Source organism: Lissotriton helveticus, chromosome 5_1, assembly GCF_964261635.1.
Source record: "Lissotriton helveticus chromosome 5_1, aLisHel1.1, whole genome shotgun sequence".
NCBI lineage: Eukaryota > Metazoa > Chordata > Amphibia > Caudata > Salamandridae > Lissotriton > Lissotriton helveticus.
Window position 1 is genome coordinate 1,420,519,308 of NC_136065.1, and position 27,194 is coordinate 1,420,546,501.

Sequence of the window (27,194 nt, forward strand, 5' to 3'; positions counted from 1 at the left end):
AGAAGAGGGCCGGCATCCCCTGATTGAAAGCCATGTTCTGTTCTGGGTCAGCACCAGGGATGGAAATTCAGAAGAGGAGTGATGGACTCTGAATCCAGTGACAGCACCTCGGCCAAATCCAGAACCAATAGAATCTCCACCAAATAAAGCGTCCGCGTCAAGACCAGGGTTGAGGAGTGAGACCACTGACTGGATGACCTACCTCTGTAATTGGAAGGACATCAGGAAGCCGAAGAGAATCTACTGTTAGGTCTCTTGTGCTTCTTGATGGACCTTTCTTTTCCTCTGGAGGAGGCTCGCTTTGAGGATTTATTAGTCAAGCGTGAGCCAGACCGGGACCTGGCGTGGCAACTTAAACAATGCTCCTTTCCTTAGCATTTAACTGAATACCGAACCATGGAGCTTGTTCTCGTACTCTTTTAAAGCCTGTGCATGCATGCAGCACATTTCTTACATTACTTGGGACCAATGCACGAACACAGCAGTTGTGTGCATAAGCGATCGACATTAATCTACTGCAGGACTGACAAATCTCAAATCCTGAAATTTAAAGAAGGGACATCCCTAAAAGAGCCTGCTTTTTTAAATAAATGCAGGAAAATGTTCAGAGTAGAACAACTCCAGATCCGTGTTGAAGGGTGCAGGAACAAGGAACTGACATAAGTGTGCCAGGTGGCGCACTATACGGTTGCATGATGTGCTATGCGGGGTAGATCCTGGACGAGAGTTGGAGCTGAGGTGCCACCTAGCGGCAAAGGAGAGCCATTTCAACTTTTCAGATCCTGTCTGGTGCCAGGAGGGGATTGAAGGGGCGAGTAATCTAAAGGTGGAAGTATCCAACAGACAGGAAGTGTTTGCACAGCTCCCAGAAAATATTACAGTTCAGAAAATGACAACACACTTACAATTTTCATTTTAGGGCTGTTTTTGAATATACAGTTCAGCATGAGTAGCATTACAAACAACCTTTACAAGACCAGCCACCAAAGACACCGAGCAAGCAACCATCTATGACAACTTGTCTTCGGACCAATGAAGCCTTCTTATTGCTTGAATTTCCAAACTGCAGGCAAAAGCATGTTCATGATTTTACAGAACGAGTAGCTTATTTGCAAAAACACTCGCACTACTAGTGAACCAACAGCAGGATGTATACTTTTCAATGTCTATCAAATGATTTATATTTAGTTTCACATTTAGATCATGCAATTAAGACATTGCAGTTTCTGTTCGAAACAGCATTAAACATGTCAATTCAGCACAGATCCTATATTTTAGGGTATTTTTTCCAACTTTGAATAAGTCTTTAAACGTTAAACCATGCATCTAAATGATTTATGCTGCAACGTCTCAAAAGGGGCACTACCTTCATGGCCACTGGCCATTAAAGTACTTCAGCAAACACAAGACAAAGAAATACTCCTCATACAACATTCTCCCATCAACATATTTTACCTGCGTCAGAACCCCTGACTGAATCTGTAGCGGTTGTGCAGCAGGTGCTTGCGGAACCATAGGGACAGTGTTGTCCATTCTTACCGGGAAACCAGAATGCTTTGTGGTCGCCTGGAGCCCTGAAGAAAAAAAAAATCATTTTAAAAGACAGTCTGCACCACAGTGTCATCCATAATAAAAAATTATAAGTTACTTACCCTTTAAGCATCTGTTTGTGGCATGTTGTGCTGTAAATTCACATGCTCTGCATACTCCTGCCATCTAGTGTTGGGTCGGGAGTTGTGCAAGTTGTTTTTCTTCAAACAAATCTTTTAAGTCTCCAAGTCGAGTGACTCCTCCTCTCGGTGATATTGTGCATAGGCATCGACTCCATTGTTAGATGTTTTACCGCTGGCGGGTGTCAAAGAAGTGTAAAGTATGTTTAAGCAACACGATGACCATGTTAAATGTATAATGTAACTTCAACAACCACAGGTGTCTGGGGAGGAAGTAGGGCGCATGTGAATCTACAGCACTACATGCCACAAACAGATGCTTACAGGATAAGTAACATTCAATTTGAAGGCATGTGTGGCTGTATATATAGATGTTCTACATAGACTATAAAGCGGTTCCCAGTGTGGCAAGTCTGCGTTTGCAGTGGTTTGAAAAAGGGTACGTAGCACTGCCTGTCCTACTTTGGCTTGCTGGCGTGCTAGACTATCCTCACAGTGGTATTTGGGGAAAGTGTGTGGTGTGGACCTTGCAGAAGCTTTACAAGTGACAGCTATGCGGATGCTTTCTAAAAAGGCTATGGTTGCTATCTTTTAGCGAGTAGTGTGCTCCGGGTGGAACAGGCAAAGGACTTTTGGCCTCAAGATAGCAGGTTTGAAAACATTTGACTATCTATCTAGCTATGCCCGATTATGGGTATTGGATTACTTTTTATGAGGTGGGGAAAAGGCAACAAATAGTGGTTTAGATTTTCTGAAAGCTCATGTTCTCCAGATAGATGGAACAAAAGCTTGGAGCTACTAATACGCCTGAGTGAGGTAATGGCAACAAAGAATGGAACTTTCCATGAAAGAAATTGAAGGGGGCATACGTGTAGGGGCTCAAAGGGGGGCCCATGAGTCTAGTTAGAACATTGTCAAGGTTCCAGAAGGGTGTTGGCGGAATCATTGTTTGAGTCCTTCCCTGAAAGCTTTGATGACTGCAATCTTGAAAAGTGAGAGATAAGGTTTATTTTGGAGGTATCACACAAAAGGTATCCAAGGGTCAGGGCACAAGGTGACTATCAACTGAACAAATACACAACCACGATATGGCCAACAAGAATATCATCCATTAATCATTAAGTCATTTTACAGGTATTAAGTGAACTCTGGCTCAAAAACATGGGTAAAGGTTTCCCATCAGTAGCTGTTCTGTACCGCCCTTGACATCATATGGGTTCTCCTTACCCAGGAGACAGAGTTCACAGCCTATGCATCACTTCTAGACTGTGATTTTACCATAAAGTAAACATTTAGGGTAAATGGTGCAGAACCTTTAGTACTAGTAGTTACTGAATAAGCAGTGCAAAAAAAGAAGAGAAGTGTAAGTGAATCTAAAATTGGGTAGAGCTATATAAACTACTACTTTAATATTTGTATTAGCTCTCCCAAGCTTAAAAATTACTATGTGCATATACAGATTTAACATACTATCTGTAAACAATAACGGTCATTCTTTTTTTGCACTGCTTATTCAGTAACTACTAGTACTAAAGGTTCTGCACCATTTACCCTAATGTTTACTTTATGTTAAAATCACAGTCTAGAAATGATGCATAGGCTGTGAACTCCTGGGTAAGGAGAACCCATATGATGTCAAGGGCGGTACAGAACAGCTACTGATGGGAAACTTTTACCCATGTATTTGAGCCAGAGTTCACTTAATACCTGTCACATATGGGTGTTTACTCTGGTTTCTTTCACTACATCTAAAATGACTTAATGATTAATAGATGATATTCTTGTTTGCCATATAGTGGTTGCGTATTTGTTCAGTTGATAGTCACCTTGTGCCCTGACCCTTGGATACCTTTTGTGTGATGAGTCCAGTACATGGGGGTATGTATCCAGTGGGTCGTTAAACTCACCCTCGGGTCCTCTTTTGTTGTTTTTGCATTATTTTGGAGGTAGGCAGCAACCGCGGGCGAGGTGTAACCTTATGAAAGGTAGTAGACAATGCCTTGCACTGGAGCTTTTACATAATCAATTTGTTTGGAATGCCAGTAGCAAACAAACTGCTTTCATTTTGCTACATAACAGGATTTTGTGGTGGGTTTGCGTGCCTTCTAAGAATATCCATTAATTCTGGTGGTAAGTCAAAGTAGCCAAACTCTAAGACCTCAGAAGCCAAATTGCTAGGTTGTGAGTTTTTGGATCTGGGTGCCTGATTTGCCCTTGATGTTGAGTAAGATAGTCCGGTCTGTTGGGGAGATTCTCGTGTGGAACTACAGAGAGGTCTAAGAGTGTTGTGAACCAAGGTTGACGCGCCTATGTAGAGTTACCAGGACCATTGGAAGAGAAGTTGGTCTGAGCTTCCAAACCAGGAAGGGAAGAAGTGGGAGAGGAGGAAAAGCGTAGGCAAATATCCCTTACTAACTCATCCATAGTGCGTTGCCCTTGGATAGTGTGTGAGGGTACCTGGAGGCGAAGTTTGGGCATTTTAAGTTTTTTACTGTGGTGAAAAGGTCGATCTGAGGGAACCCCTACTTTTGGACGTATGGCAAGAGGACTTGTGGGTGGAGTTCCCATTCGTGGACTTGTTGCTGCATCTTGCTGAGTAAGTCTGCAAAGTTGATGTCTGTTCCGGGAAGGTATTCCGCCAACACATGAATGTTGTGATGTAGAGTCCACTTCCATATAGTCAGAGACAGGTGTGATAGTTGTGAAGAACATGTTCACCCCCCACCCCCCTCCACTTTTTATGTAGACAATACATGACTCTCATAGGTTCCGGACTAGGACAACATTGTGAGACAAGTGAGCAAGGAAAGCTTTCAGTGCTAAATAGATCGCCTGAAGCTCTAAGTGGCTGTTGTGAAGAGATTGATGTCTGGCATCCCAAAGACCTTGTATGGTGAGGTCTTGTAGGTGAGCTCCCCACCCCATATGTGGTGAGAGTGATGTGAGGAACAGGGTCCAGAAAAGGACGCCATTTCAACAGGTTGCTGGTTTTCCACCATTGAAGAGAACAGGGAGTGTGGCGGTCTATCAACACTACATCTTCTAATTGACCCTATGGACAGACTACTGGCGATATAGACATTGCTCAAGGGGACGCAAATGAAGCCTTGCCTGGGGAACTATGGAAATACATGATGCCATCATTCCCAATAGACGCATAACCTTCCTTATTGTGACTGTCTGGTTTGTTGAAACTGGGGCAAGGTTGCCTGAAAGTTCTGAATTTGAGGAGGGTGAGGAATGGCTAATCCTAATTGTGTGTTGAGAATTGCTCCCAAGTAAGGTTGAATTTGTAGGGGTTGAAGATGAGACTTGGTGACGTTGATAACGCAACCTAGGTTGTGAAGCAGATCTATTGTTATTTGAATGTTGTTGCAACTGTTTTAAGTAAGGAAATATGTGAACATTTTGTTTTTGTAAATGTGCAGAGACTACTGCTAAGCATTTTGTGAACACTCAAGGTGCAGCAGTAACTCCAACTGATAGTATTTTCGGTCTCCCACAAATCTCAAGTATTTGCGGTGAGCAGGATGTATTGGTATGTTCAAGCAGGCGTCCTTTAGGTCTAACATTGCCATAAATTCTCCCTGTTGAAGAAGCAAAATTATATAAGGAAGTGTTCTGATAGGATGTAGGTGTTTAAAGGCCTGAGATCTAAGATCAGTCTTAGAGACCCGTACTTTTTGGGTATAAGAAAGTATAGAGAGAATACTCCTGAGGCAGGATGTTGAAGGGGAACGGGTTCTATAACCCCTTGCGAAGAAGGGCTTGGACTTTTATAAGTGTCTGATGTTCCTGAGGTAACTTGTCAGTGAGAGGTGGAATGTTGGGCGGTGTGGTAATGAGCTCTGGACAATAGCCATGTTGGATAATGGCAAGTACCAATTTGTCTATGGTGATGGTATTCTAGACTGGGTGAGAAAACTAGTCTGCCCCCAGCAGGTGTTGTGTGGTCGGGGGGGAAGGAGAGGGTAACAACTGATTTGCAGTGGGTGTTCCGCAAGCAGAGGTACCCCTGCCTCTACACTTCTTGCTATTTCCTCTGAAGGAACCTCTATAAAAATTCTTGGTGTAAGTGGTCTGGGGCTATTTCTGTTAGGTGCCTCTGTGGAGGTGGACTTACAGGTACCCTGAAGATTGGGCGATAAAAGGAGCACCTAGGAGTGAACATTTGTAATGCTCCCACTGCTTTGGCTGGGTCAGTGTCTTTTTTCATTTTCTGTAAGGTAGAAATTACCTGTGGACCAAGGAGGTGTTCTTTATCAAAGGACATGTTTACAACTGCCTGTTGGACCTCCTGTCTGAACCCAGAACACCTCCACCAGGCATGTCGCCTAAGAAGGAGACTAGTACAAATTCCTCTAGCTGCTGCATCTGCAGCATCAAGGGTGCAGAAAATGGAAGTGTTAGTGATGGTCTGTCCCTTTGTTAACAATTTGTTGGCCTCTTTTCCTATATTCTTCAGGGAGACGCTGGAGAAGCTCTTTCATCTTGTCCCAATGTGTTCTGTTATAATGGGCCAAAAGGGCTTGACAATTGGCGATACACCAATGATAGGCAGCCTGCACTACAACTCGTTCCTGCAGAGTCTATGCGCTTACTTTTCTTTTCTGGGAGAGAGGTATCCACAGTAGCCTGGAAATTGGCCTTTTTACGTGCAGTAGTGGTCACAATGGAGTCTGGTGGTACTCCAAATAAATAAAGGATCTGATGGGGCTGCCTTGTATTTTTTTACAATCTGCTCTAGGGGTGATAATTCTGGCTGTAACAGGGTCCTTAAATATGTAATTTGAGTGTCTCCTTAAGCAAGGTAACACTGGAAGATAGTGTATCCCTAGGAGTAGAAGTCAAAGAATCAAAGAGGAAATCCTGTTCTAGGGGTCCCCTATGGAGCAGTTCATTGTGGAAAGCTGATGCTCCGGCAATGATTTCCGGACAGGAGGTAGCATCCTCAAGAGGGGAAGGACGAGCTGGGAACAGATCAGGATCATTTGGTGTAGGGGGGGTCTGTGTCATATATATCCCATGGATGAGGATCCCCTAATGGTTCCCCCAACCCACCAGTGTCAAGACTGTGGTGATCCCAGAGGAGACATGTCTTGTATATCATGCTGTGGTGATAATGGCTGAGGAGTGTGTGTGTGTGTGTGTGTGGGGGGGAGATGGAGCGGTGGTGAAGGGAATAGAAGTGGCAGGGAAGGGGACCTTGTCCTTTGTGTTTTACTTGAGGCAGGGGAAAATTTAGTGCCTCCTTAAATGTCAATTTCCTCTTTATATGTGGTGAAGGGGAAAGTGAAGCAAGAATGAGCCCAGTGCCCAATTCAATTTGTTTTCCTCTCGCAAATGTCCATCTTTTCTAAGATAGGTTTGAAAGGAGACGTGGAAGCCAATGATGGTTTTGAGTCTTTGAGGTTTTTGTACATGGGGAAATTGGGTCGGCTGCCGAATGGTACCGAAGCATGTTCCCAGTCCAAAGAAGTCGATGCTGAAGGCTTGGCAGGAATCTTAGGGGCCGGGCCAGAGGGCAAGACATCTGAAAGAGTTTTTCAGATCCAACCATGCCAGAAGACACTGGTGGTCTCCGGTGACCTCCTACAGTGGGAGTGGTGAAAATGTTTGGTCAACTTGGATGGAGGAGCAGGGCCTTGGGTCACAGTACTCACGCGCTGTGCGGATTGGAGTTCCTGCATCTCAAGGTCTACCTCCACGATGGAGCTTTCAACAATAGAGTAAGCCTTCTCTTCCTGGTCGGTCAGCTCCTCTTGGGCATGTGATTGGCCAAAAATGTCACAAGTGTTGTCTGTGGCTTTCTGAGACATTTCCCGACGACATGCCCTTTGATACAGAAGTTTTTATTTTACTGAAACGACTTACACGCGTCACAATCGGGTTCTTTATAGTCAGGAAAAAGTAACAGGTTGCACACAGGTGTTGGTCGGTGTGCGGGTACTCTGCGTGGCAACATGCGCAGAATCTAAAAGGCATGTGTTACATCACCAGCAACACATTTTCGGATGGGGCTGGTATGATGCTGAAGGTAGGCCCAAACGGGCAGTGCCCTGAAGGGCAATCGGATGAACTAATTTTAACCGACGAGTCAAAAGAACGCAGATGGTTAAAGTACGAATGATAAAACAATACCGTAGAGGACAGCAAGATCTGAACGATCGAACCTACAAAGTCGAATCACAGAACGATGGCACACATGTCTGAACTAGACAGTGGAGAGAAAACAATCTAACAATTGAGTCTATGGCCATGCGCAATATCACAGAGAGGAGGAGTTACTCGACTTCGTGATTCGAAAGACTTCTTCAAAGAAAAACAACATGCACAAATCCCGACCCAACAATAGATGGCAGGAGTATGCCAAGCATGAGTATCTACATATACACATACCATCAAACAGGTGGGTTCTGGAACACTTGCAAAACAGATTAAGTCTATACGTATGGCTAACTATCAAAAAGAGACTATGTCAAACAAAGGTCTTCCAATCAAAAGGAAGAGAAAAACAACATCAGACTAAAGGTGAGAGCAGAACTCAGTCAGAGGAAAAGAGGTAGGCTTTAAAACTCTAGCTACCATCAGACATTGCAAAATGGATGCTGTACTGTACCACTGGCAAATGGAGCAAGGAAAGACCACATTGCCTTTATTGAAATTTCCATGTTATGATGTTTTAGTGTATCAAGGGAGAAAGTCTAGTGTACAAAAAAGACTAGGAAAAGGTAACATGGTCCACCTTATCCATTCAATGAAAGATCGACAAAGGATGAAAATATTGTCACCGTACAGAGTCTGTGTTCTTACAAAGACATGTGGCACCTCTTTTGTAAAAATGCATGCATGTATACATCAAAAGAAGTAATCTGCATAGAATATTAGATTGCAAATGTATGGAGTTTGGTTTTATTGTTCTGGTCATGGGTCTGTGCGGGTTTTGCTTTCCCTTCAGTCCTATTATCCTGTAGCTCTGCTTTGGGGCAGTCTTTACTTTATCCCATACATCCCAAACAACGTCACCCTCGCCAGTTCCGAAAATGTTAAGACTCTGTGGTAAAACAACTTTGGCTACAGATCTCGGAGCCCACGCAGTCTGGTAATATGCTTAAATTTCCTAATCAAGCATTTTTACACCAATGGTTTATTGGGATCCCACATACCTTCCCATAAACAATTATTTTGTCAGGATGCATTACAAAAAGGCAGTTTATATATTCACAAGTCTCAATGTGACAAACAGCCCAATTTAAAGTTTCTATATTGGCAAATTACAAAGCACATATTGCTAAAACAGAGATGGACACCCAGGAAAAATCGTATAAGCCAGCTCTAGCATGTTAAACAGGCACACTTCATATTTCAAAAATAAATCCTAAGCAGTTTAAAAAAAATGTTTTAATCCAATTCCAATCATCTTTAACCAGCCCTCTTCCCAAACAGTAAAAGTAATACGCACTGGACTTTTGTCCCTCCTTTCACAAACATTTCAGTGCGAAGCTACAATCTCAATCCTTAGTCTAGTATTAAGATGTATTTCTTATTAGTTTACATTAACCTGAAATTCACTAACAATAGTCTTGTAAACTTGAAGTAGCTTCGTCTGGGCTGTAATCATAAGTAGTACGTGAAAATATATGCATTTATATCAATAAGATGTCAGGTTGCACAATACTATCAAAGAATTCTGAATAACAGGCAAATGGCTGAAGTTGTAGTATTAATGAATGTGTAACTGGTTCCAAACGAATGCTTTCGGACTGTATTAAGGAACATACTAAGGTACACAGAGGTATCTTTGTAGAACACTCTCAAGAACTTGTCAGTATCATGAAAAAACTGGTAGGTTAAACCAGTGAGAAAGTTCAATCACCAGCTGAAAAACAGTACAAACATCAGCATGAAACCTGTCTTTCTAGCAAGGCCCGCTACCCATCATATTTGTAAAAAAAAGGCATTTGTTATTTATTTATTTATTCAGAGTTTTATATAGCGCGCACAAGATCTTTACAGATATCAGAGCGCTTTACAGGAATAAGGGTGAGGATAGCAGGAGGGTGACAACATAATATTGGGTACAATATAACGTTCAATATCATGGTCAGATAGCAGTCATGTGCTGATAAAATATCAATAAACAATCAGGTAAACGGTAATATAGGAAGATACTGAGACTTAGATCCAACTACAATAGAAATCAGGAGAGCTTAGGCTAAAGGTATGGCATATGTCAATATCTAAAGGTTACAAAGAATAGGGGTAGGGACATCGAGTTTCAGCAACTAACGAGCCTAGTTTAATAATAGGTGGTTAGTAAGTAGCATAATAGGATCGCCTGATCATAATAGAATTAGGAAGGATAAAAAGGATCACAATCCGGAAGAATATGGTGTTATTTGACACTGGACAATCAAGTAGCCAATGATACCATTGCGGTGCGGAGTCTCTGATCAACAACCATAAAGTTCAGGTGTACTTAGCCATAAGGATGGCTTTCACCTCTTTCTTGAAGAAGGCCGTGGAGGAGATAAGCCTGGTTTCAGGAGGGAGTGCGTTCCAGATCCTCGGTGCCATTCCTGAGAAGGAGCGTTTGTAAGTTTTTTCCTTCCGGAATCTGCGGGGTTTCAGTAGTAGATTTTTTGTACTTCTATTGGATCTCGAGACTCCTGATATAATCACCTCTTGTGTGAGGTAGTTGGGTGCCTTGTGGTGTACGGCCGAGTGCGTCATAACAGCGATTTTCAGCTGTATTCTGGCTTCAAAGGGCAGCCATTTCAGGGATTTCAAGTCCGGGGATATATGAGAGTGTTTTCTTGAGCCAGTAATGAGTCTCGCGGCAGCGTTCAGGGAGGCTCTTAGGGGTGCAGTTGTTGCTAGAGGGAGACCACTGAGTGACACAATTCCATAGTCTATGAGGGGGATGACGAGGGCTTGTACTGCATTTTGGAAGTCTTTGGCTGGGAGGAAGGGTTTAAGTTTCCTCAATGTGTTGATTTGGAAATTAGCTCCTTTTGTTGCTTTGCTAATGTGCTGTTGCATGTTGAGCTTTGCGTCAAGTGTGATCCCTAGGGATTTTGCAGAGTCCACGATGGTGGGCCGGACATTAAATGCTGTCAGGTGATTGAGCCAGATTTGGGTAGTTGTAGTTTTCGCAGGGGGTGATATCAAAAGGAACTCAGTTTTCAGAGCATTTAGTTTGAGGTGATTATCGGCCAACCATGATTGGGTCTTTATAAGGGTGTAGTGCAAGAGTTTGATATCATCCGGGGATTGTACCTTTAGGTAAAGTTGAGTGTCATCAGCATACATATGGAAGTATACATTGGATGCTTGGAGCAAGGTGGCAAGTGGTTCCATGATGAGGTTGAACAGTGTGGGAGAAAGGGAGGATCCTTGTGGGACTCCTAGGTCTACTGGTACAGGCGAGGACAGCTCATTATTGATCTTGAACTTCTGAGACCGAATATGAAGGAAGGAAGTGCACCATTTGAGAACAGTCCCGGATAGGCCCATTCTAGTGTTTAGTAGCTCCAGGAGGTTCTCATGTTTGACCGTATCAAATGCTGATGAAAGGTCGAGAAGGATGAGGAGGCATGAATCATTGCGATCAAGAATTTGGAGGGCGTCATCAATTATGTGAGTCATGGCCGTTTCCGTGCTGTGTTTCGCTCGGAATCCTGATTGATGTGGGTTGAGGAGGTCAAACTTATCAATGTGTTTTGTTAGTTGGAGTTGTACACATTTTTCCAGCAGTTTGGCCAGGGTGGGGATGTTTGTGATGGGACGGTAATTGTTTAGGTCAGACGGGTCAGCTGTAGGTTTCTTGAGTATGGGCGTGACTTGCCCCACCTTGAGAGAGTCAGGGATGAGACCTTGTTGAAGGGAACTGTTAATGATTTTGGTCCAGAGTGGAAGGAGCATGGGGATGAAGTCTTTTACGATTTTGGAAAAGGGGGGTGGTGATGGGCAGAGTTTCTGAATGATGCAGAATACTCTTACCAAGTCAACAGATCATGGTTTTAATCCATCACCGTTTTTTAGCTCACTGCACCATCCCAGCTCAGAACCTGGCTATATGCAAATTAGTCTGTTCCTGTCCCAGTGCATGATGGGAACAGGGCAAACCAAACTACCAAGCCAATTCTTATACTGGGAAGGAAACAAGCTTCCGGGGACCGGTTTCTGGCATCACAGCCTTCTTCGGCCCGGCTTGCTTGAATCCTGATGGTGCAATGAGCAAGGGACTCACGTCTGAGTATACCCTCCCACACATAGTGTGGATAAAACCGATTTTGGAAAAGGGGGGTGGTGATGGGCAGAGTTTCTGAATGATGCAGAATACTCTTACCAAGTCAACAGATCATGGTTTTAATCCATCACCGTTTTTTAGCTCACTGCACCATCCCAGCTCAGAACCTGGCTATATGCAAATTAGTCTGTTCCTGTCCCAGTGCATGATGGGAACAGGGCAAACCAAACTACCAAGCCAATTCTTATACTGGGAAGGAAACAAGCTTCCGGGGACCGGTTTCTGGCATCACAGCCTTCTTCGGCCTGGCTTGCTTGAATCCTGATGGTGCAATGAGCAAGGGACTCACGTCTGAGTATACCCTCCCACACATAGTGTGGATAAAACCGATTTTGGAAAAGGGGGGTGGTGATGGGCAGAGTTTCTGAATGATGCAGAATACTCTTACCAAGTCAACAGATCATGGTTTTAATCCATCACCGTGGGTTGAGGAGGTCAAACTTATCAATGTGTTTTGTTAGTTGGAGTTGTACACATTTTTCCAGCAGTTTGGCCAGGGTGGGGATGTTTGTGATGGGACGGTAATTGTTTAGGTCAGACGGGTCAGCTGTAGGTTTCTTGAGTATGGGCGTGACTTGCCCCACCTTGAGAGAGTCAGGGATGAGACCTTGTTGAAGGGAACTGGTAATGATTTTGGTCCAGAGTGGAAGGAGCATGGGGATGAAGTATTTTACAGCATTAGCAGGTAGGGGGTCTGAGTGGTGGTTAGAGGGCTTCAAGGTGTCGAGCAGTCTGTGTATTGCTTCTTCAGAGTAGGTGTCAAAGGACGTCCATGATGCGCTATTCTTAGGCTGAGTGTTAGACATTCTGATGAGGCCCGGGTTTTGGCTTACATCATTGAGGAGATCAATTCTTATGTTGTCGGTCTTTAGCTTGAAGAAAGCAGAAAAGTCTTCGCTGTTTGGGATATCGCTTGTTGTATTATTAGATTGTAAGCGTTGCGGCTTTGTTTGACTTTTGACTAGTTCGAACAATTTTCTTGGCCGGTTTTTCGCTTGGTCAAGCTGGAGGCTAAAGAAGTCAGATTTCGCACGCTTGATTTTCCTAAAGTAGGCATTTCTCTTGTTCTTGAGCGTTTTGCGATGTAGTGATGAGGGGTCAGCTCTCCAAGTGCGCTCTGCCGATCGCAAAGCACGCCTGTCTTCATTAAGTCTGCCTTCGTACCAAGGGTTCGAGCTCTTGGTGGAGACTCTCTTTAGTTGCAGTGGGGCGGCTTCATTGATTATTGAGTTCATAGAGTCGAGGTAGAGGTCGGTCAGTGATTGAACATCAGAGACGTCAGCAGGGGGAAGGAGGAGCCTGTAGGTGTGGGGAGGTAGGGAGTTTGAGTTAAGATTCTTCATGTCCCTTTTCCAGATCTTGGGTTTGGTGGGTTGAGCCGGGGAAGGTTTGACTTTTTCATTGATAAAGAAGGTGATGATGTGGTGATCTGACCAATCACAAGGTAGGATTGCCCCCAGTGGGCTAGAGTCCTCTTTGGCGATGATGAGATCGACTATCGAACCTTTATCATGTGTTGGGCTGTTGCATATTTGTGTGAGGTCAAGCACTTTAAGGAAAGTTTTGAGACTATTCACCACTGCGTCTTTCTGATCGTTCCAGTGGAGATTAAAGTCACCCAGGTATATTTGAGTGATCTGCCGACCAGCATTGGAAGCGATAGTGTCCATGAGTTGTTGGGTGAAGGTGAGGTTGTCCCCAGGCGGGTGATAGATGAGATGTAGAGCACATACTGGTTTGCCCTCGCTGGAGATATCAAGGCAGAAAAGTTCACAGGAAGTGAGGGAGGGGGAGGTGACTTTGGTAACAGAGAGATTGCTCTTAAAAATGCATGCGATTCCACCGCCCGTCTTGTTGGTTCTGTCGAGTCTGATGATGTTGTAATTGGGGGGAACTAGTATGTCCATAATAGGCGTGGAGGCTTCTGTTAGCCATGTTTCAGTCAAGATGGTTAGGTCAAGATCCATTGATGTGACGAGATCTGCAATGTCGGAGGAGTGTCTCTGGGCCGATCTGCAGTTGAGGAGGATGCATTTGAGTCTGGGGGTGAGAAGGGAGGTCGAGTGGTCTAGAGATAGGGCAGACTTTTCTGAGGTTGTTTGGGACAGAAACTCTGTTGCTTAGAGTTGGGTGCCTAAGGGGATTTGTGAGAATTGTGGGTATGGGGAGGTGTGTGAGGGTTATGTGTTTTACCGGACCTGGGCCAAAAGAACGGAGGAGGGTGCATAAGTCCCGGTCCGACAGGGAGTTAAGGGCACGCCGGGGGCGGTGGGTGTTGTTACGGGCGGGGATAGTGGGCCAGTGCGGAGAGAGTTGAGCACGAGGGACTGTGGGGAGAGTGTGTCGTTTGTTGGCTACGGTGGTGGTCGTTGTGGGTCGGTGTTGTCTGGAGGGTGTGCAAAGGAGTTCTTTGATGGTGCGGAGCTCGTCTTTGAGTTGTAGGAGGGTGGACAAAATCAGGTCTAGAGGAGGATTGGGGATAGAGTTTGTGATGTGTGCCATGGGAGAGAAGTTGAGAGGGGAGTTGGGGGGCGTATTTGGAGCGGTGAGGTGGGGTATGCTCGCATTCGTGGAGGGCTCTGCAGTAAAAGTGGGTGAAGTGGCATTCGGTGGGTGTGAGATTTTGTGTGTGGGTGATGTGGGGGCAGGGTAGGATGTAATGGTGGGGTCGTCGGTGGGAGGCGGCGCCGGTGAGCTGAGGGATGAGTAAAGGTCGCAGACAATAGGGGTGATTACAAGGAAGTGGGGGCTGAGTATGGGGGGGGAGATGTTATTGTATGGGAGGAGGCGAATTCTAGGGTGCTAGTTGTGAGTGTGGGGGAGTGGGGAGTGAGAGTGGGTGGGGGGTAGAGTGTGAAGAAGATCTGCCGCTGTTGTAGATGGTGATTGTGGCTCTGCCTGGGAAAACTGGGGATGGTGTGATAGAAAGAATTATGCCATGTGCGGATTTATTAGTGGTGTGAATAGAGAGAGTGGAGAGGAACGCTTTCCTCCATTGTGCTCTTAAGTGGAGTGTAGAAAATGATATCGTTGTTCGTGGCTCCATTGATCAGTGAAAAGTAGGTGTCCACACACGGTAATTCGGGGTGTGCCTTTAGGAAATTGTGTTTATAGCGTTTGGCGTTTTTTTGGGTGAACTCAGGTGGGTAGATGATTTTGTAGGTGTGCTCGCCCGAGCGTTCCATGGTGAAGAGGCGTGGGTAGAAGAGGTGGGGAGCTTAAGGGTTGCGAGGCAATAAGCTTAAGTGAAAAAGTATGGGCAATGGGTGAGGGCGACTCGCCTACAATGACCCCCCTAGTGGTGAGCTATTTAAGGATGGCCACCATCCTTAAATATATATAGGGATATAGTATATAGGGATATATAGTATATAGGGATAGTATATAGGGAGCCAGAAGTAGTCCTTTCTTGATTGTTGATGTGCCCTAGAGAGATAGTTTCCCTTTCAGGGGCAGGTCGGGTTAGCCCATCCACTGTGTTGTTATGAGGGGAGGGGAGAGATTGTATTCCACAAAAGATGTACAAGTATAAGAGGTAGCAATCAGTGCAGAACAGGAATTCAAGCATAATACTAGTGGAATGCTAGTAAAGAATACAGGTGCAAACTACAAGTTACCTGAGTCAAGGTGATACTAAAGAGCAACCAGGAATATATGAGGTAGCGATCGGTGAATTATCTAACAGTAGCAGTATAATAACGCAATAAAAGATAAACAACTAATCCACGACGGTTTAGAAACAGAGCTATGAGAAGTATGTGGTAGTTGAGATTATTCTAATAGGCCACTTCTTAGGGTATGGTCCGATCGTGCATATGACTAGTCCATGATGGCCACTAAGGAGAGAGAGAGACCAGTCCAAAATGGCTGCCAAGTAGGAGAGCTGGAGATGATAGTCCTCTTTTTGTTGTTGTTGCTTAAAAAGCAGGGAAGGGCAGTTTCAGTTTCCGTTTGAGCAAGCCCAGATCCAAGCTTGATGGGAGAGAGTCTTATCTCTATTTTGGTGGTCTTGTGTGGAGGAGTTAAGATGCCGGGCCTCGTGAGCATCGGAGGTACAGGAGGGGATTTATGGCTACAGTTTTATTACCCCCAGCCATTTTGAACAAAGGAAGATTTAAAAAGTGTGTAAAAGCAAGTGGGGTGAATAAATACCTTATAGTGCGACTTGCTCAGTAATTACGTTGAGGTTACAGTCAGCGTTTTGCATATATCGAGGGTCTAAGTGCACCGCTGCATAGTTTATCCCTTTCTGGCCCGTTGTTCGTTAATGATTGTGTCCGATTAGAGCAGCTGAGCGGAGTCTCATCCCGCCTCGATAGGCGTTGCTGTGTCTTTACCTATTGCCTAATTCAGGAGATCCCTAGGCAGCGATGCCGAGTGTTTTTTCGTGCTTTTCCGTCCGCCTCAGGGCTCTCTCTGTTGCCTCTCCCTGGGCAACGGCACCGCACTTTCGGTATTCTCCTGTTCCCGGGCGGGACCAGCTCCAGTCGTCCTTCGTCCCCCCGGGACTCGCCCGCCTCAGGGCTCCACTCCGGCAGCTCTGGGCAGCAAGTATACTGCCGGTATACGGGAGACGAGCCTTCAGTGATAGCAGGGCGCTACCCTCTCTGGGCGCCGCCGGGTTGCGATGAGTCCAGCCCCCGGCACAGGTAGAAGGCATCCAGATCTAGCCATGCGGGTCTAGCCGCAAGCTAACAATCACCCAAACCGCCCATTCACCGATGAAAGGAGTCTCACCGGCATCTGCGGCAGGGATCCAGGCATTCACGAAGTCCGATGCAGGCGACGGCGAAACACTGGGGGATCACCTCAGGCTAACACCCCCGCTGGTCCGATCCAGTCATCCTGTGCTCCTCCAGTGTTCCGTTGTGGGACGCGGGGGTCAGTCGACCATCCGGAGCCTCACCGACATCTGCCGCAGGGATCCTGGCATTCCCCGCCGTGAAGTCCGGTACAGGCGATGGCGAAATTCAATCGGGTCCCTCGGGCGAGTAACTCCGGTGGTCAGCTCATGTCGTCCTGTGCTCCTCCGCTGTTCCGTTGCGGGTTGCGGGGGACCTAGTAATCCACGCAGTCCAGTTACAGCGACAATCCAGTTACTCTTAGAATCCAGTTACTTTTGCAATCCGGTTACTTGTATACGCTCCAAAGATGCTGTGTGCTATCAGGGATAAATCCAGGAGAGGGATCCCAAGCACTGGGAGCTCCGGAGCTGGAGCTCCTACCAGGCGGCCATCTTGGCTTGAGATTGAGGCTTATAAGTTGGAAAGTACTGTATTCTACACGAAAGTGCCAAGGATTGAGTTACATGGACATTTCAGATTGTTATTCCGATCACTGACTAAATATAGCAATTTACAGCAGTACAAATACGCAACTTTAAAAATAGGCTACGTAAGCTATGCCGGCCTGTCGTTTATTCTGTGAAAGGGCGCGGATTGGCGGCCTGGAGAACTACCTCGTTCTAGGGCTCGCATGGTGTAGACGCTAAAGGGTTCGGAGAGCAGAGTTTTGGAGACAGGCTGCCCCACAGCATCGAGGAGCTGCATTTGGTGAGTGCTGAGGACATGTATTATCATTGAGGCCAGGCCGCCCTGACCTGTGGGTTTCTTAGTTCTATGCATCCAGCCAGGCAGACCTATACCTGACCTCCTACAGCGGCAATCTCCCTTCAGCTAGCTCTGGACACAGCAACTTAAGGGCTGTGGACAATCCTTCTCTATTCTCCTGAAGGATAATAGACTCACCCCCCTGTCCCCCCTCCACCCCCCTCCACCCACACACCCACACACCCACACACACACCCACACACCCACCCACACACACCCACACACACCCACACACACCCACCCACACACACCCTACCTCCCTCCCTCCCTCCCTCCCTCAGAGACGCAGACTCGGGTTCAGCACATTTGGCACCAAGGACATCAACTTTTTCCTCCCTCCCTCACTAAATACCGGTGTGGGATGCAGCTGCGCATGAGCCGCAAACGCTGGATCCCACAGAGCTGCATTGCACACCTCAACAGCTCGAGAACCCTGCGAACAGGGAGGGCAGGCGGGTCAAAGGGCTGGGCCTGATCACTCAGGGGCCATTACAGATAATAAAGGGACAAGTTGAAGAATGGGGTAAAGCCTGGCACTCTGAATAAATTCGCCCAGGCCAAGAGTGCAGCCATCCACCCTGTACAGCCTAAAACTGAAAATGTACAGACTGCCCTACTTGGAACGAGGCAACAGACACAGCGGAGATACTTGGCGCCATTACTCAATCTAAACAGGTCCTGTAGGCCTGCACAGGGGCAGTGTGTGCCGATGTGCCCCTGCTCCAACAAGATCTCCGACAGGTAGTGGGCAGGGTAATCCAAAGCGGATGGCAGGATCTCAGAATTGGAGGATACTAAGAAAACGCTGCAACAATCCTTTAATAAGATGAAAGACAGCAGGCAAGTGTCGATCTGAGTGGAAAGTGCCAAAGGGAGAGCCCGCAGAATTAATCTGCCCTTCGTGGGCCTCCGAGAGGGCTGTGAAGACCCCTCCCATGAGAAATTTCTTGAGCGCTGTCTGCAAAGCCGTTTGCTGCCTGGTGAATTATCCTCCTGTTTTACCCCGGCGTCCCATGATCGACAGATTACTCAAGTATCAGGATTGTGACGCCGTTACGCACTTCTCTATCCAGCCAAACTCAAAGGGCTATATCAGGGCCACACATTATTCTTTGAATAGCTGGAAGAGATCTAGGAGTGGGTAGAGAAGAGACTACTGTTGATCCTTAACGTGATGCAGCCCTTAGAGGCAGGCCTCATAGCCCGGGCTGGGGATCAGGGGTCGCCGCTCCACCACCGAACTTGCCTGAGGGGCAGACATCAATCATGATCCAAGAGGCCGCAGACATCGGCCACCGGGAGCACTGCGAGCCCCTCTGGACGGGATAAAAAAGCATAGGAAGAGGGAGTGATGCAAGTTGGTCAGAGGCACCTACAGTGAGACTATGGCCCTTATGATGACAAATTGGCCTCGGGCTCAGCCGCCCACTGACTGAGAAGAGTGATGGCCGGGTGTGGCGAGACGTAGGCAACCGGGCATTATGGTCATGAGGGGACTTTCGAACCAATATGTATAACTTTGATTATTTGAGATTCCTCTACTACAACTGCTGTAAAGCGCTCCAATACCCTCGGGTCTGACTAGCGCTATATAAAACTACTTAAACAAATACAAAATAAATAAATGAGACTATTTGATCACACTGAAATCCATGATGTGGACATTTGGAGGGCTCTAAAGAGGACCCTACATTAGTAGCCTCACCACAACTGTCACCTGTTATGTTACAGGTTTATAGGGGAAGGAGGAGGGGAGTTGTGCAATGCATGGTGGGGCTTTGTTATGGAGGTTTTCTGGCATGCGGCCAGTTTCTCCCCATACTGTGATATGACAGATGCTTCACGTTTTAAAAGTATAGGGTGGAGGAGGGGGATTTCAATCTGGGAATTATACTTTCTTCGGTAACGCATTTTCTGGAAATGACTATCTAGCCGCAGATTCCTTACCATAGAATTATCCCCAGGCTTCAGACTGGATCTGGAAGTTTTTCGTGAGCAGTAACCCTGCATGCCGGTAGGTGGTTTTGTTGAGCTCCAAGTGGCGTCATCGTACACGTCACAAGGGATGTGTGCAGTGCTTATATAGGCGCTAACCCAGCGCGCTGAAGTCAATTTCTTTGTGACTTTCTACGGCAAGAGAGCTGAGCCACGAACAACACTAACCACTGGAAGACTAGGGGCCTGAAAGGGAAAAAACTCTGTCCCTAGAGGTCCATTCGCAGAGCGGGAAAGATGAGTGGTCGGTAAATAATTTGCAACTAGAGTCTCTACCAGATAAGGAGTTACCCAAGATAAGGATCTTGTTAATCTGATAGACTTCTAGCTGCAGATTCCTCCACTTGGAATAGATACCCAAACTGTACCTCCTCCAAGGTGGGTCTTCAGAATGAATTCACACTAGAAAGTCCTGCAGAACTGAATGGTTAAAGTGCCCATTCAATGGACCTGACTGTTCGTCCGGGCAGTAGTGCTTGGTGAACATGGGCAGTCATAGTAGAACAACAACGCTAATTTTGAGTACAGTCGATGGAGTCACACCTTCTTTAAAGGGATGAAGTGGAGCACAGAAGCTAGGCAGGGCGATGGACTGGAAAACATGAAATGAAGTAACCACCTTCAGCAGGAAGGACGCTCTAGTGCGAATAACCAGCTGGTCTGGAAAGATGGTTAGCTATGGAGGCTTGGTTGACAAAGCCTGGAGCTCATTGACCCTCTGGGCAGATGCTATAACCACTAGGAAGTGTGTCTTGATGGTAAAGATCCTGAGAGGACAGTTATATAAAGGCTCAAATGGCACGCACAGCAGAAATGTAAGTTTGAGATTGATGTCCCACTGAGGCATAAGGATGGGAACATATGTTTGAGACCTTTCAAAACCCTTATTTAAAACAGGTGATTTGAACAGAGATGGCTGATCCAGCAACCGCAGAAAGGCGGAGATGGCAGAAAGATAGCCCTTTAACGGCTCAAAGCAGAGCCCTGCTGGACAAGAGAAGGAATAAACAGAAAGACCTGAGAAAGGGGAGCAGAAAGAGGATCAACTTGCTTTTCTGAACACCAGCCCACAAACTTGCCCCTGCGGCAGGTGTATACAATCTTGGTGAAGGGATGCCAGGCTCCAATGATAATACTGCAGACTTCGGGCGGAAAGTCAAAAGCTGTTGAATACTGCATTGCGAGGCTGCTGGAAGAAAAAAATTTCTTGCCCAAGGTGTCCAGCATCTTGGAGTCCCTATCCGGTGGGGTGGTAGAGAATTACACAGTAAGTCGAGGCATGGACCACCACATTCTCTGGGGTAGGGGGTTGCGGGAGGAAATTGGGATTCCCTGGGGCGGGACGATGGCAGTGGGCATTTGTCCTATTCTCAGAAGCCCTTGTGTAGGGCTTGGACCAGGTCCCATGTAGGACGTCCATGAGGGCTTCATTATTTGGAAGAGGGGGCCACTCCTGGCTGAAGCACATCTGTCAAGAAGGTAGTCTCGACTGCCACGGAGGGCAGGCTATAGCAAAATAAGCTCCCCTCCTCTGTAGACATGGTAGAGGAAACAATGCCAGTATCTGGAGAGGTGTCCAGTCCACTGGCGTCTGCCAATTCCTCACACCAGTCCATGTTGGGGTCTAGGGGCTTGTATTACTCAGGGACACCTCCATGTCTGAGTCAGGAATGGGGACGGCACCACAGGAGGGTGCCGGCAACGCCAACGTTGGGGAAGGTTGAGATGGTACAACCAGCGCCAATCTGATTTCATCTGTGGATCCAATGTACCTGGCTGGGGCAGACCGGCCTGCGGTAATCAATAGGGGCCTCCACCGAACCTGCAGGGCCAGAAAGCGAGCCAGCAGGGATAGGTCACCTACATATGAGATGCATGGTCTCGTAAAATTCGTTGAGTTGGGTGGTGGTCACTCTGGCTCCCAGAAACTCTGGGAGGCGCAGATTTGGCCCAGCCTCAACCGCAGAGCCAGGCATTGAATGACAACGCACCCTAGTTTAGTCGGATGACTTCGACGACATGGTGAAGTCGAAGATCTCTACAACTTCTAACTCTTTCTTCTTGTGGGACGTTCCCAAACACCCCTATGACTGACTGGAATGAAGATCGATGGCTCTGCGACCGATCCTAGGACCTTCCTCTCGCCAGGGACCGAGACTGTCGTGGTGTCGCACTTCGAGCAGCAAGTGTCACCTCCTGTGATTCTGGGCAAATCACTTAATCTCCCCGTGCCTACAAAAATGAAAGTGTGTCCTCATGTAACGTAACTGGTGCTATGTAAAGCGCTCTGATACCTGATTCGGTTCGGGTCTAGTTCGCGCTATATAAAACTCTGCAAAAAAACTAACGAGGAGCTTAAGGCACCTCTACCTCAAGGCCTTGGGGTGCATAGCACAGCAGTCAACACAGATCTGCGCATCTTGGTGGCGCTCAAGGCACAAGAGGCAAAGAAGATGCCTATCCATCACCAACATCTGTAGGTGACAGGCGCCACTGGAATTGAAGCAGTCTTTCCTGATGGACATCTCTGCCACACCAGCAGAAAGCTTTTCGAAAAACATCGACAAAAAGTCAAAAAATGTCACATTAAAAAATGTAATGGGGTTAGCTCTCTCCAGAAGTGCCCTGCCTGACGTGGAAAGAAAAACTGAAATCAGTGCGCTGGCTGGCTCCTACATAGGCAATGCACACTTCACTTCCGGCGCAGATGACACAGACGCCATGCAGAGCTGTATAACATCACCTACTTGCACACAGAGGTACTGCTCACAAAACATTTCCGGATCCAGTCGGATGCCTGGGGATAAATCCTTGGTTAAGAATCGGCAGCTAGAAGCCTCTATCACATGATTGTTGTTCTGAAGTGAATAGTTCACCCCCTGATGTCAGTGACCTACGAAAGAGCCACTTCGGAAGACCCTCTTTACTTGGGCCAACCCTTAGATTGACCCCATACTCTTATGACCCCTGTCACTGAGCTGGACTTGGTGAAAGTCCTTTTATGGAATGAAAATATGCTCCTTGGCCAGATTAAGTGAGGGGCTGTCTTAAGGGCAGCAAAACGTCATAGACCCGGCGTTCTCCTTCTCCAAGAAACTAACCTCCTGTGGGCAGGCAAGCAGGCCACGCGGCTGTGAGAGCTGGGCTCCTGGTCACTTGCTTAGGAGAAATGGGAAAGTAGATTAGGTCAAAGGTTGCATTGCAAGGGGCACTCGGCGGCTGGGTGCTTTTGAGCAGTCGGGTGTTCAATGTTAATCAATGGGAGTCTTGGAAGATGAACAAAGGCTGCAGGCTCGGGGCGGAGATTCTTCAGGAGCAACCAAAACTTTGAGGGGTAAGTTGGGATCTTGGAAGATAGGTAGGCACCCAGGAGTTGGGCACAGGAGGCCGTGGGGCCCCAGGTGCAGAGGTGTCTTGACGTCAGGACATTTTACCCTCTGATGGTCGCGGTTGGAGGGGTTCCTGGTTGTGAGGCTGCAGGCGTCATCGAGGAGGGTCCTTGGGCACTGGATTTCAGGTCACAATCGCCGGGGGGGGGGGGGGGGGATGTCCTCAGGGTCTTTGTCCACTCAGGCACAGGCCGGGCTCGGCGGGTGCAGAGTGGGTTGGATTTGTGGTTCCTGGCTGGCACCAGGGGTGTTGCTTTTTGAGAAGAACCACTGCTCGTGGTAGTCCCAGTCTTGGTAGAGTCTCAAGGCAGTCAGGTCCTCCGGGGTTTTTGAGGTTGCTGACCACGGAAGGCGCCGGAGTTTCGCAGGAGCAGGTTCAAGGATCAACAGGCCGGTAGGTCTGGGGCCAGTTGGTGTCGTCCTCTTGTTAGCAGCTGCAAGGCAGGTCTTCTGGGTTCTTGATCTTCTTGCTTGTTTTGAATCAGGATCGGAGGAAGGAAGTTTCAGGGTGCCCCTAAATACTAAATTTAGGGGCGTTACAGGTAGGGTAAGGCCAGGGACCAATGGGTCCCTGGCCTGGGGTGAGTACACAGAGGGGGGCAGGAGCCTATCTCTGATTGGGCAGGGCTCCCCATCCTCAAGATGGCTGGAGCCCGGAGTTGTGCTTCACCTTGCCTCTACCACCTGAGGGGTGGGGTTGGCAGAGGCTGGCACACCCCCTTTCCTCACTTAGGGTTTCCCTCTTGTCTTTCCGCCAGAGTGGGGGTCAGAACCGGTGGGGGCCAGTTGCTGAGTACAGAAAGTGGCCTGTGGAAGCTCACAAAGGCGGCATGCCTTTGAAGCTTCCCCTGCCCATTCTGGGGGAGGAGACCTAGCACCTCGCCCAGGCACTGGCGTAACGAAAATTGAGGGGGCCTCCCTGCAAGGTATGTGGAGGGGCCCCCTCCGGGCTCAATTAGAGTGCAGTGCCGAGGGGGCCCCCCCCCGCACCGCGTGGGCTGCGGGGGCCTGTGTAAAGCCCCTGCGCCCAGGATGTGCATTGTTGCAGGCCCAGGAGAGCGGAGGGCTCTCTACCCAGGGATCCAGTCAACATGTCTGCTATGTGGCAGCCTAGGCAGCCTCTCAGACAAGACGTGGATTGTAGGTTAGGTTTCAGGGGGCATCTTAGCCTCTGTAGTGCATTTTACATTACATCCCACACTGAAATCAGTGTGGGTGTAATGTGCTGAGAAGTTTGATATCAAACTTCTCAGTCTTCAGTGTAGCCATCATGGTGCTGTGGCGTTCATAATGACAACCTCCCAGCACAATATATTCTTAAGGGCCCAGGAATGGCCCTGGCTACTGTAGGGGCACAGGGCTCATGCACCTGTGCCCACACCACTCGCATCGTGCACCCAGCTAGAGGGGTGACTGATGTATGCCAGGGGAGTGTGCTTGTAGGCATGGCACACAGGGATGTGTGCCATGTCGACTCTGTTAAGGTCTGCACCAGGACACTCAGCCTGCAAAGGCAGTGTGAGAGTGTCAGGGCACAGGGCCCCTAAGGGTGGCACATTAAGTGCTGCAGCCCTTAAGGGTCTTCTCTGGTCACAATGTCCTGGGTACCATTTACCAGGGGCTGACATGTGCCCAGAGATGCCAATTGGGTTTTAGTTCAACACAGTTTTAGGGAAGGAACAAAGGCCCTGGGCACCTGATTAGCAGGAGCCCAGGGCACACTCAGTCACAGCACATCAGCAATTCAGCAAAAAGTGGGGGCATAACATTCAAGAAAAATGGCACTTTCTCACACATAACAGTCAACCCCTATTAGATATACTGGGTGGGGACATCTCGTTCTGGTTAGCCCTGCCCTTATCACTTCTGGGCCTCTTGGCTATCCTCAATATGATCGCATTGGCCCGAATCTTTTACCAGTTGCAGAATCACACCTATACAATACCCAATACCTTCTTTACCAAACTGGGAGGGACCCTACAGACGTTTCTGTGGAACTGTGGGGCCGCCAGGATTGTACTGAAAAAAAGTCTGCATCTGATGGGGGGATATAGAGACAGCGGACGAGACATCGTATTGGGCTGCCTAATTGACAATCATCCAAGAATGGTGGCATGGTGCCGTGGCTGACCCGGCATATGCTGCCAAACGCTGGGCAATGCAGGGAATGTCCCTATTACACCGCCTCTATGGAGGCTTACATACGCTGGCTCTCCCGCCAACCTTATCAGTAGAACTACAGACTTGACACAACACTAACAGAGCACTGGGATAGAACGGTAGACTCCCAAAGGGTACAAACCTCTTCCCCCCTGTGGGAGGGAAACAACTCCCCAAGGTGAATCACCTGGAAGGCTTCGGTATGGAATCTCCATACTAGGGGGTGTGATGCGAAGTACCATAATGAAATCATTTGCAACACTTAAAGAGGATTCTGAACTTCACCATGGTCCATGCTTCAGGTATCTCCAACTCCACCAAACTTAGGGGCACTAGAGGACCTGCTGACAGCTAGCACCTTAGAGAATAAACTATTGGAGGGGGGGGGGGGGGGAACTGCGTCCCAATAAGACCTCACAAATATATCGTACCTTGGTGCTTACACACCTGACAAGTTCCAGAAACTGAGAGGCCTGGGAATCGGATCTAGGCTGACTAGAAGAAGAAGATATGAGGAAAGCTCTCGCTTCCCCATGAGAGGTGGTGAATGCTACACAGTTCAGACTTGTTCAGCTGTACAATCTGCACCGTATACACTGGACAAAATATAAATTGTGGAATAGAAGACTAGTGCCCTCCTTGAGATGTTTGTGATGCAGAGGGGTGGTGGGGGACCTATTACATACAACTTGGTGCTGAAGGGAGCTAAACACTTTTTGGGATGGGGTGCTCACTACTATGGGGGAGGTGCTGCGCTGGAGAATGCAAAGAGACCCAAAGCTAGTGATGCTACATATGTAGGCTGTACTAGCTTTGGGTCTCTTGGGAATGCTTTGGATCCCCCTGATGGGTGCTAAAAAGGATATCGGAAAGACATTGGAAAAATGATGCACACCCTCCCTCTCTAACGCCCCCCTCCCCCAATCTGGGAGAATGGAAAAAGGGGCTTGACTCCTGTATGACTTTGGAGATACAAACTACACAGCCTGTGGTTGCAAGCATAAACACTCCAGGATCTGGTGGACCGGCTCAAAGAAGAATCTGCTTGAACCCAACATGATCCAAGAGGGGTCCCTGGAGGAAGAAATCTGGACTTTTTCTAACCCTGGCCTAGGAGGTGAACTGAGGCGCACTGGGGCGTGGGGTGGTAGGAATGAGGTAAGGGGTACTGTTAATGTACTGGCCATGTACGCCAGATTATTGAATCTGGGACTTACATATTGCTGTAAATCGGACAATGAAGAAAATCTTAATGAATTGTTTATAAGAAAGAAAGCCGAGCATGCGAAATGCCTAAATGCTGCATGTATTACTCTGCATGAATTTACACAGCAAAAGACAGCGTTACCAAAAGTTTTTTTTACAACTTAATGTAATGTCAGGAAGAATTTTACAATTCATGAATGTCCTTTGTTAGATAACCACAGTAGTCGGCGTTGGCAAAATCTAATAAAATAAGACGAGGCTAATCATCACTTTCCACAGGCCGGATTTATTTTCTTTATTATAATCAAGCCATAAAGGGTCCAGACACTCCTCAATCTATAATTTCCACAGAGGGTGTTTCCTTGCTCAGTGGGCTCTAGATGAGCAGGCAAAAGCTACTGCTATATACCTGCTCACTGAGCATTTTCTTGGCTGCCCGTTCCCCATCATGCCCAGTTGTTTCATAATCTCAAAATGCTGACTTTCAATGTTTAAGATCTGCAAGGAAACCAGATGTTCCTCTCCACTACAGCTCGGAATATCTTTCATTATAAGCTGGTATTTCTGTCACGCTGTGCTAGTACCTCCCTGTTCCTTCACTAACAGGGAATGCTGTGGTGGTGAAGATGAGCGATTTTGTCCCCTCAATCACAGTAAACTGAACTTACCCCTCAAGAGTGGGAGATGCTAGCCTTACTGCTCTTGCCTTCAAGGCAACAACAGTGTGTAACCGCCTTCCCACAGCCCTTACTGCCAATAGGTACAGGTAATAACTCCAATAGGACGATTCCTTGCATTCTGGATCCTTCTAACTCCTCATCAGCTGCAGAGGGCTAACGGCAATACGAATTTG

At 47.3% G+C, this 27,194-nt stretch overlaps 1 protein-coding gene across 15 annotated transcripts in view; it reads right to left on the reverse strand.

Moving 5' to 3' along the window:
- HIPK1 (homeodomain interacting protein kinase 1) overlaps positions 1–27,194 on the reverse strand; it is a 700,213-nt gene that overhangs the window by 187,173 nt on the left and 485,846 nt on the right. For all 15 annotated transcript variants that reach the window (XM_078644414.1, XM_078644417.1, XM_078644415.1 and 12 more), the window contains one exon: positions 1,456–1,574. In XM_078644414.1, coding sequence (XP_078500540.1) covers positions 1,456–1,574 — 119 coding nt within the window. The remainder of the gene's footprint in view (positions 1–1,455; positions 1,575–27,194) is intronic.